Source organism: Penicillium roqueforti, assembly GCF_015533775.1.
Source record: "Penicillium roqueforti strain LCP96 04111 chromosome Unknown scaffold_30, whole genome shotgun sequence".
NCBI lineage: Eukaryota > Fungi > Ascomycota > Eurotiomycetes > Eurotiales > Aspergillaceae > Penicillium > Penicillium roqueforti.
Window position 1 is genome coordinate 120,442 of NW_024067594.1, and position 10,906 is coordinate 131,347.

Below are 10,906 nucleotides of genomic sequence, written 5' to 3' on the forward strand. Positions count from 1 at the left end.
GAAAAAAGAACGTCAACTCATTCTCGTCGCTCATCACAGCTCCAAAAATAATTTGAATGCGGCCATCCCGCCTCTCAATTTTCAACTATCCCTCAGTAAACCGAGAAAACACATCCACAGTCGCAATCCCAAATTCTCTTTCAATCGTAGCCCGAATGACCTCGTTGCGTACTACAGGTCGACAAGGATAGTCTTTGGCACAGTAAAGGAAGCCATTATGGTATCCATTAACCGGATCACTATCCATCGGGCCCTCTCCCGGCTGGAAGTCAAACGCCCATAGCAGTTTAGCAATGGCCAGGAACATGTTGCGCTCAGCGAGGTGAATGCCAGGACAGATCCGGCGTCCAACCCCGTAGCCATAGTGGTCGCGACGCTCCCATGTCCCCGGCACATAGTCGGGAGCCAATTGAGGATGTTTGGCAAAGCGTTCGGGGATGAAAGCAGCTGGGTCATCAGGTTGAAATGGATCCATGTGGATACCCCAGGTGTTGATAACGACTATTGTGCCTTTAGGGAGGAATTTGCCATCGACCCAGTCATCTATAAGGATACCCATAGTTAGTATAGAAGTTAGAAAGGACAGAAAAGGACAGAAAGTAAGAGAAAAGAGGCCTACCCTCTCCCAGTGCATGCGGGAAACAAAGTGGAAGTATTGGCCTCCACCGGTGACCTTCTTTGACGATCATGTTGATATAAGGAAGTTGTTCAAAATCTTCCCAAACAGGTGACCGGTTGTGGCCGACCACCGCATCAATCTCAGCATGTGCCTTTCGCTGCACATCGGGGTTTTGGACCAATGCTTGCACGATAGCCAGTGTGAGACTGGAGCTTGTGTCCGAGCCTCCTTCCATCAAGACACCGCCGATAAAGGCCAGCTGATGCCAGGGAAGATTATGTTTCTCTTGGCTATCCAGAACCTTGTCCATGAAAGTGCCCTTATTGTCGCCATCTTCCCGCCGTTTTATCACTTTGTTCAGGATGTCGACATAGAGGGTTTCCATCTGCACGCCGATGGCCTTGGCCCGGGTAATATAGTTGTTAAAAAACCACTGTGGTAGTAGTTTCAACCAGGGGAATAGGTCTACTGGTGGTGTTGCGCCCGTTTCCATCATTTCCGACCATTCCTCCATGAGTTTGTAAAGCCTCCCCATGTTGGATCCTTCCCGGTTGGCCGTGCGGATTCCGAATACTGTGACAGGGACTTAGGAGCTTCCAGCAATAAATAGTAGATGGGAGACTTACCGATCGAGTTGGTGATACTGTTACTGTATCGCTTGGGATGGGCCATATGGTGCTCCGGGTCGATCATATAGTCTCGTACCAGTTGTATGGCTTCGGCGTTGACAATCTGGGTGTGGTTGCTTTCCACCATGGACTCCATCAGGTGTTGGTGAACCAGTCGCCGGAAGGTGCGCCACTGGTCGCCATAGTGCATGACCAATAGGTGGTTGCCTTTGGTGATGAGATCGTGCGCGACAAAGGAATGAGGCCGATGGCTGTAGATACCGCTCTTGCGATCGACGACTTCTTTGACCAGTCGGCGATTTGTGATAACGGCCATATTGCCATTCCCGATCTTGAGCATATATAACCCTCCATACTGAGCGGCCCATTCGGTGAACCTGAATTCCGCAAGACATCGGCGGTGAGAATCTCCTCTGTGTGCTCCAAAGGGAAAATGGAGGTTATCAAACATACTTGATATGAGTGTACTTCTTAGTGATCTGGTGGATGTTTCCAATGAAGGGTAGGGTGGGTGGACCTATGCCAGATGAGCAAAATCCGCACTGAGTCAACATTGAAGACGACAACTCACCGATGGGCATAGTGCTGGTACGATGACCATAGGTGAAGGCATATCGTACGACTACGATGGCTGGTAATAAGACCAGGAGTAGCAGCAATAGTGGTTCCATAGTTGATAGTTGATGAGATCTATCCGGGCTGAATCCTTCAGGTTGAATTTCTTCGTCGAGATGAGGGGTAACTATATGTACGCTTACTTATAGATCGACAAGGAGAGGGGTTGATGCATAGGCAGATTTCTTGCAATCCTCAAGAAACCCAGTTACCCAGTTACCCAAAGGAGTGTGTCATCCGGCTAAGATTCCCCTTGGGGAAACACTTCCCTCTTCCTGTAGAGTCGACAGTGAGTTCAGTCTGCTCACCATAAAACGAAAATATATGATATCCTACAGAGGGCTCTTCCAGACCCATCTGATGGGGAGCATCTATGCTTGATATAGAACCCCAAAAGAACGACCGCTTCATCGAGGAGGGAAAATGGCCGAGTTGGATAATCTGGATGATAGGTAGAACATTACCAAGTTTTTCGGAGAGAGAAGCTATGCTTGCTCTGAGTAACGCCAACAAAGTCCCAGTTTATTATTTAGAGACAAACAGACCGGAAACTGATAGGTCCATCGATTGCAATTTGTATAATGTATTGCCAATACTTCTACTACTAAAGTCATATCGCGATATGTAAATAATCATTAGGTCATCGGCAACATTGTCTCATCAGCCTTGACTCCAACCCCCTACCAATAGCTTCTTATGTACAGCTACCATATTGATCCTACCCCATTTCAGAGTCTCGCTTTATCCGGGATCCTCTTCAATCGTGGAAATAACTCTAATGCCGCCCCGCTATTTACCTGTTGCTTGGTCTCCTCCGGCAGCTCATACGCCTCGAGAAAATCCGTAAAGCGTTGGATCGCATCATGCGGGGCATTAGGGAAGTCACTGCCGAAGAGGACATGGCCGGGTGCGGCAAACTCGAACAGCGCCTTCAACGTGACCGGGTTTGATGAGATGGCTGTGTCGAAGTAGAAGGTCCGAGCAGCTGCCACCAGCTCTTCAGTTGAAAGACCAAGAGTGCGTGGCATCAACGGCAGCATGGTAGCCGCCCGGTAGATCAAATACGGCAAGGTTCCGCCCGCGTGGGAGAGTATGATTTTGCAACCCGGATAGTCTTGCAAAATGCCACTAGTCAGCAGATCCATAGCGGCCCGGCCCGTTTCGTGTGGATAGTCAAACATGGGCTGCGGTAGCCATTGACTGACGAGCTGCGTATCGACCGGATGGGTTGGGTGGATGAAGACCACGGCATCGCGACGGCTAAGATCAGCCCAGATGGGCCGAAAGGCTACATGACCCAGGTAATTGGGACCATCGCCGTAGCGGGTGAACAGAGTGACTCCGTCGGTACGGAGAGTGGTGTAGGCGTAGTCGATTTCCTTCAAGACCGCCGCCATATCGAACAGAGAGGGGACCGAGGCAAAGAAGCCATACTTGTGCGGCTGAGAGTCCCTAATGGCGGCCGCAGATTCATTGCAGCTGCGCGCTAGGGCGGCTCCTTTAACAAAATCAGGCTCGATGCATGGCCCCGGTGCAGTGACGGAGAGAATGGTGGTGGTAACCTTCATTCGTCGCGCCATGTCTTGGTCTAGCTCCAGCGTCCAGGGGGGAGTGTACCAGCCCGAGGGATCACCTCCTGCGCGATCCAGGGCTATATGAGGTTAGCCAATAGGCTTCTCACTCTAACTCTAACATGCGTGGGACTGACCTTGGCGCATTGCCAGAGGATAGAAATGATGGTGCACATCAATTTTCGCCATGATGGATGGTATTGGAGTAGCACTTAGAGACCAGAGTATCCGTTTGGCAAACCAACGCTTATTGATGGGCTTTTCCCCCTCAAATACAGATCTCTAGCAATCATTCTATATTCGACTGACTAGCTGGCTGTTTATTCCTCCCTTGCATACAGTGACCACACTACTCTGATTAGATACCAGTGCAGGACCTCCGAACGCGGTACTACGTAAGGCCTGCAGGGATTGCGGAAGACTCCGGGAGAGACCGAGAGCGAGGAGTATAACGGATATACAATTAACAGGATGTCTGCACAGTATACTTATAGAATATGCACGTGCATGTGCGTCTTGCCAAAGGGTGAAATTGATTCATCGGCGCGTATTCTCCTATCTGGGTCCTTCCGAAAAAGGAAATATCCCGAAACTCCAAACTCCTTGGGGATGATGATCGTCCACCGACACTGTGTCCTTCATAGTGCTGGATCTCAACTAGGCATTGGCGATACCGCCCTGCGGATTGGAATAAAACACTTTGGTGCTACTACGGATAAGCAAATTCTGGATCATGTCCGGAGGAGCTTGGACACCATCTTCCACGCCTCCTGTACATGCGCTATGGGTTTGGCAAATGATACTCAGGCAGTGGTAGACTCCAAAGCTCGAGTCATTGGCGTTGACGCCCTGCGAGTAGTGGATGCCTCGGCCTTGCCGTTCCTACCACCAGATCCCCAATCCACAATTTGTAAGCCTCTGTCCTATAATATATAGTATATAGTCTTCAAACAAAATCTCTAACCCTAAGTAGATGCACTGGCAGAGAAGATCGCGTGCGACATTTTAGGCAACTGTTAAGGGGCGACTACGAGGGAAGATGAAGAATATTACGTGGAACATAGCGCGAAGGAGAAGTAAATACTCAAACACTCAATTTATCGCAACTTTCATACTCTGCCTTTCGTAAATACTATCTGGCAAGTATAATGGAAATCATCCCTAATATCCTGTTGGAAATTGAGCCTTTAGGCCGCAACTTGGGTACCACACCCCCAGTGCAGACTGAGCCGGGCCCTGCCCTGGATAGGAATTTAAACTCTCTCTCCCTCTTCTCGCTGCTTGGTGCACTTGGTAGCCCCTCAATATGTCCTCAGACTCATTACTCCATGGTGAGAACGGCGCGGAACCGCACCTTTCCCTCCATCATAGCCTCTGTAGGAAGGACAACAGGTCAGAGAAAATGAACCCAAGAAGTGAAGGAGATATCATACCAAATGCCTCGTTGCACCGTTCTAAGGGGAACTCTTCTACCATACAGTGGATGTCATGTACCTCCGCAAATGCGATGGCGTCCTCACAGTCGATGGCATGGCCGCTAGGCCAACTCCAGATGGATTTACCCTTTCCGACCTAAACTGGGGTTAATATCTTGATCGCATCTCTTCTGTTTTCTCTTTCTGTCTGGTTTTCAGAGAAGCAGAGGAAAATCTCACTCACCAACATGCCAGTGCTGACCTCAATACCAGGAACAACTATATTTATCAGCATCCAACCAAACGCCTTGAAACGGCCTTAAAGAAGCTTACTGGACATAATCAACAACCTCCCCATCACACCAAGCCCTTCGATCAGCGGGTTAATTATCTCCGGCACAGGCGCCGTAGACAAAATCAGGGAAGCGCCGCCCATTCTCTGCAATGCGGCGACAGCATCCTCCCGACTCGTGTCAATATACTCATGCGCGCCCAACTTCCGCACGAGTTCCTCTTTCTTGGAATCCCGCGAGAGTGCCACAACGCGATAGCTAAGTTTGTTCGCAAACTGGATCGCTAGATGGCCGAGCCCGCCCAGACCCTGGATTGCGACCAGCCCACCCGGTGGGATGCTCATGTGGCGCATCGAATTGAAGACACTTACGCCAGCACAGAGCAGGAGCGCGTATTGGGCAGCGTTGACCTCGTCGGAAATTCGGACGGCAGCTTCGCGACGGATGATGCAATATTCGCCATCTACCGGAGTGTGAGCTTAATATTATTCCGTTGGAATGACGAAAGAGTGATGATGAAAAGAGAAAGGGGATATACAGCCGCCATTTCGTGAAATCCCGTTGATTTCCTGATGATCGCACATCTGAAAGTAACCTCTTTTGCATGCCGCACAGGTACCTATTCAGTGCATTAGTATAGTCTTATTAGGGGAACCAGGCTTTTTGGGGAGATAATAGAGATACATACCATCGTGCCCGCCATGCCATGTGCCCCCAATCCGATCCCCTACCTTCCAGATGGTCTCGTCCGCTCCAATTGCAGCTACGCGCCCAATGATCTCATGGCCGGGAACGATAGGACTATAAAAGAACCGGAAATTAGTCGGAATTCCATGGATTCCATAGTGGGATAGCTCACAATCCTCCTCCCATGAGATTCGTCTCGGCAAAGTGGTCCGAATGACACACGCCACAGGCTTGCACTTTGATCAGAATCTCGTTACGTTTGGGCAGAGTCAATGGGACTTGTTCTAGAGTCAGTCTGGCATCTTTTTCCTTGAAGCTTGCTTGCTTGTAGGTGCTGGGAAGAGTGGTGGCCATGGCGTGTACTTTGACTGAATAATAGATAGCTGTGTGAAATAAGACTTTATTTTCTACAACATCAGAGAAGATGGCATGGGAAGAGAAAGACTAGATATATATAGGCCCCGGCTAAAGGGGGGTAAGGTCACCACGCCGTAATGCTTGGTGGGTAATTGTACCTTTTCTTAGGGATTTACATATAAAAGGTACATACGGCCAATCATCGGCTTCTTGACTCTCGAAGCAGATAGGGTAATTTCATGCTCACCACCAGTACTTTACGTACTAAAATAGATATATCTTCTACAATGAATACAGAAGGATTTTCGTATAGCTACAGTGCGGACAATTTTTAGAGGGCTGTTCGAAAACCTTCATGCTATACTACTATATCAACGCCAATTCTAGAAGATGAGATAGATGATATAATTACCACTGCGCAAGTTCAATTACAGGGTCACCACAGCTGAAGGAGGCAAGTTACTTGGCCAAGGCCGGATATGTCTTTTATCTCTCTACTAGTACTAGGTGGGATGCGGAGTCGGAGTTCCGGAGACTACTATATTGGTAAATTGCTATGTCCCAATGACAAATGGAGATGACTTGCAACACTTATCGACTAGAAGAAGGCTTTGTCTGCTGTATCCGAGTCGCGGAAGCTTCTTATCTGCTATATTCTAGTCTATTTCCAGGAGAGATTTTCAACCCACAAGCTCTATATTATGATGATCTAGAAACTAGAAGAGCGGAGGACACTCCTAGAGGCTTACCTCGCGCTCGAGGAAATGAATGAGAAAATAAAACTCCATTATCTAAGACACCCCAATCACAGATACAAAGCCAGTATCCCGTCAACACTCGCTGCTCTCCCTCCTTGCGAAAGATTCTAGAACCGACGGCGAGGCAACAGACATGATGCAACCACGTAGAGAGCCCCCGCCGAAATCGCCATCACGTAGACATCACTAATCGAATTCACAATCACTTCCAGAGCTTCTGTCTTCAAGGCCTGGGGCAGCCGCTCCATCAGGGTACTCTGAGCGCCAGCAACCGCACCCTGGATGTCCGCATGTGAATATCCTTTGTTTCCCAAGAGGGTAGTAAGCCCGGTGAGGGTCTTACTCTGGAAAATGGCACTTGCAATAGCCAATCCCAACAGTTGACTCTGGCCCTGGCCGATGTTCATGAACTGGAGGCACTCGGCCACCCGATCGGGGCTCACAATGGTCGGTCCAACCGCATAGGCGGCCTGCGTGGTGGTCATGCCCAACCCCATCAGGATAGAGTACCCGTAGATGCTGGAGGGACTGGTACCCAATTTCACAGTGTACATCAACACGGCTCCAATGAGAATAAAGATGCCGCTGACCAGGTACCAGAGGATGAAGAAGCCAGTCTTGGGCATGACCCAACCACAAAGCAGAATTGTAGCCACGTAGAAGCAGACGAACGGCAACAGCCGCACCGCGGACATGATGCCGGAGTCACCCTGGATGAACTGGAAGTAAAGTGGGATATAGTAAACCGCCACGAAGAGCGAGGCACCGCCACAGGCCATTATGACGTAAAGGAGGAGCATTGTAGGGTTCCGCAAGAACTCGCAGGGGAACAGTCGGTTTTGTTTGTCGGTCCCCACACAATAGTACTGGCTGAGCACGAAGGCAATAGTGCAGACAGCGGAGACCACGTACAGCGCGATATTCCGCCCATCCGTCCAGGACCATTCGACACCACCAAATACGATGAACAAGATAATGGAGATGTGCATGCCCGCGGACAGGAGAGTTCCCACCCAGTCCAGCTCCACAAGCTTCTTGATGAAGCTGCGGCCTTCGCCCGCTGGACGTGGCAAGGAAGGCAAGAGGAAAACATAGATGGGCGACATGACTCCGAAAATGACCAGATTGAGATAAAATGACTATTCATTACGGTTAGCACACTCGCTGAGGAAACTAGAAAGAGACCACACGTACCCATCGCCAAGTAGCTGAACTATCGGAAAAAGCACCGCCAATGATGGGACCCAGAATACAGCCGGTGCCGTAGATCAATCCAACCAGACCCACATACACAGGCTGCTCCGTAGGGGTGGTCAGGATAGTAATCAGATTCAGATTCCTAGGTTGTCATGGTTAGTCTTCTCTCTCTGCACTCTGCCCGTCGTGGTACAACTTACCCCAGATACATGCCCGCTCCTCCGGCTCCCGCCCACACACGCCCGACAATGATGGCATTCATACTGGGGGCAGCACCGCAGAGGGCACTACCGGCCGCAAACATAGTCAAACAACCGAGAAAGAGCCATTTCGTGTCGAAGATGGCGTAAGCTTTTCCCAGTGGGAGAATGAAAACCACCGATCCCAAAGTGAAGCCCACCCCGAGCCAGCCCAGCCGCGTGTATTCATCAAAGTCACCCGCAATGGGACCCTGGATGTCTGCCACGATGGTATTGTCCAAACCATAGAGCAGATTGGCTGAGAAAACAGCAATGCAGACGAGCAGCCAGCGGAGGCCTACAATTTCTCGGCGTGGGGCTGCGTCCTTCTCGGCATCCGCAGCTTTGATGATTGATTCGTCCACACGATCTGGGGTTTGACTTTCGAGCACGCTATCACTCGGCGTCGGATTGTCTACACTCATGGTGAAAAGCGAGTGCCACTTAGTCAGCCGTTTGAAAGTCGAGCTAGTTATCCAGGTACCACTACCCAATGGAGTCGTACTAAGCTGAAAATGGAAGGTAGGAATATAGATATCCAGTGGAGGAGGTTGACGTACGTATCAATATCCATATTGCCTGACCCTAGCTAGTTATTTAAATGCGAGCAGTGCTGGAAGAGGACATTTTGGTGACAATAGATTACTCCTTTGGGACATTCATCTTTGTCAGTTTGGTATCTGACCAATCACAGGTTACCATTTGACTGACAAACTCCGAATCTCCTTTTGGAATCCGAGTGGGACTTCGGGAATTCCCGAGCTCACCTAATCATTTGACGGAGATGGCGTGCCTAAAAAGGGTAATAAGTGGGTCCATCTGGGCCGGCATCCATGGATCCACTCTGGAATTTCTAATCAGAATATTTCCAAGCTCCCAGCCCTAGAAGGTCCTTGGAATGGTTGTATAGTACTTTTGTTGTATAATTTTCCATGGTTAATCTGTCACTACGACTGTGATAGAACTTACGGCGTGGATGTCAACATCCAAGCACCCAAGGAGACGAGAAATCCCTTGAAGAAGGTCAGGAGTATGTACGCCCACTCGACCAAGAAATTCGACCCTCATGAGGCAAAAATCTTCCAAAAGCTTGGAGAATTCACCATGTGAACACGGTATACAATGAGGTGGTCCCTAGATGGTCAAAGCGTCATATAGATACGTAAATACATCAAGTGCTCATTTATAGGTAGTCTCGTTAAGCTTAATTTCTAAAAAGGCTATTATAGAGTTCCACGACGGGGCCCAAGACAAATACATCTACGAGGTGATTCGAGATAATCGTTGCAGAGCGAAGTGACTGATTCTAGCTTCTAGTGCTGCACAAAGCCCCCCTGTTACTGGCTAATTGGTTTCATGATTTATTGCTTCGCTCCGCAATGATACGAATGCATCTTGATTGGTCCATAAATAATGAGCTTTTGATTGGTCACACTCAGTTAACTCTCATTAATCACATGGAGTTAGGGTTGTTTCAACGATAGCCCTGATTGCTTCTTCCGTATAGCAGAATCTCCGGCATGCAAATAGTTTGATTTGGCTTACGCAGTTGAGTTATATCCTGATAATGTATTCCACAACGAGGTAGCTTCTATTGAATCTCATAATCACTTTCGTAAAGAGGAATCAATACCGACACCCCTAAAGTTCACTCATTTCCCGTACACTCAGCAGGCCTTCTAGATCATCTGACCACTTCGCCTTAATAATTTAACACCTAGCTTTTTCTCTGTCTCCGCAATCGCATATACAAGGGGCTCGTATCCCCCAAGGGAAAAGAGAATAGCAGTGCGTCTTGACACATCAGATGGCCGACCGTGTACCAGGCAAACAAGCCCGAGACAAATCTGAATGAACCCGCAGTCTTCTTCAGAGTGACTCCAGTAGATGCATGATCGTCGGCCAACGAGGAGTACGATGCAGCCAACAGGGTGTATGAGGTTTGGGATGTTCAGAGCATGCCCGTGTATACCAGGTTCCTATCTCTGGTTAGCTGCGACTACCTTTTAGACTGGGTATCTGTATATATATGTGCATCGACTGACATAGGCATTGCAGCAACAGTAAAGAATAGAACGAATATCCCCCACACTATATCTTCATATTAGCCTAAACCCCAGCTAAAAAAAAAAGAAAAGGAAAAGAAAGGGCCGCCCACAGGAAGGTGACTGACCTAGCATGAAATATCAAATTGCATTATTCAACGCGGCGGGAACGTCTTCAAAGGCATCCGCCACCCTAAAAGCCGGTGCATTGATTGCCCCCAAAGCCAAGTTGAACAAGCCTGGAAAAGGGAGCGACGTTAATCAGATATCGGTCGTGATACACGAAAGACGGCAGAATGATGGAACGATATGCTCACCAAACCCTCCAAAGACCGTATGGCCAAAGGAATTCCCGCGCACGAACTCCCACTGGGCCACTAGCACCAAGCCCAAGCCCGCTGTGAAAAAGCAGTTACCAATATAGGCATTGGTAATAGCTCTACTTCGCCACTCCATTAGACTCATCGATAGAGTTGTGAAG

At 49.0% G+C, this 10,906-nt stretch overlaps 4 protein-coding genes across 4 annotated transcripts; all 4 read right to left on the bottom strand.

Moving 5' to 3' along the window:
* Nucleotides 1-85: 85 nt before the first annotated feature.
* LCP9604111_8209 (cytochrome P450) lies at nucleotides 86-1,919 on the bottom strand (the record flags this gene model as incomplete). The annotated part of the gene is made up of 5 exons (XM_039076327.1): nucleotides 86-543; nucleotides 620-1,192; nucleotides 1,246-1,625; nucleotides 1,702-1,765; nucleotides 1,820-1,919. The coding sequence occupies 5 exons, from the start codon at nucleotides 1,917-1,919 to the stop codon at nucleotides 86-88; spliced, it is 1,575 nt and encodes a 524-aa protein (XP_038925788.1).
* Nucleotides 1,920-2,591: 672 nt separating this feature from the next.
* LCP9604111_8210 (amidohydrolase family protein) lies at nucleotides 2,592-3,623 on the bottom strand (the record flags this gene model as incomplete). The annotated part of the gene is made up of 2 exons (XM_039076329.1): nucleotides 2,592-3,514; nucleotides 3,572-3,623. 2 exons carry the CDS (start codon nucleotides 3,621-3,623, stop codon nucleotides 2,592-2,594), a joined length of 975 nt encoding a protein of 324 aa, XP_038925789.1.
* Nucleotides 3,624-4,755: 1,132 nt separating this feature from the next.
* Nucleotides 4,756-6,183, bottom strand: LCP9604111_8211 (alcohol dehydrogenase; the record flags this gene model as incomplete). The annotated part of the gene is made up of 7 exons (XM_039076330.1): nucleotides 4,756-4,808; nucleotides 4,868-5,006; nucleotides 5,094-5,128; nucleotides 5,183-5,605; nucleotides 5,681-5,761; nucleotides 5,831-5,943; nucleotides 6,002-6,183. 7 exons carry the CDS (start codon nucleotides 6,181-6,183, stop codon nucleotides 4,756-4,758), a joined length of 1,026 nt encoding a protein of 341 aa, XP_038925790.1.
* An 868-nt stretch (nucleotides 6,184-7,051) lies between these two features.
* On the bottom strand, nucleotides 7,052-8,805 carry LCP9604111_8212 (MDR family MFS transporter; the record flags this gene model as incomplete). The annotated part of the gene is made up of 3 exons (XM_039076331.1): nucleotides 7,052-8,083; nucleotides 8,139-8,283; nucleotides 8,342-8,805. The coding sequence occupies 3 exons, from the start codon at nucleotides 8,803-8,805 to the stop codon at nucleotides 7,052-7,054; spliced, it is 1,641 nt and encodes a 546-aa protein (XP_038925791.1).
* Between the last annotated feature and the right edge of the window lie 2,101 nt (nucleotides 8,806-10,906).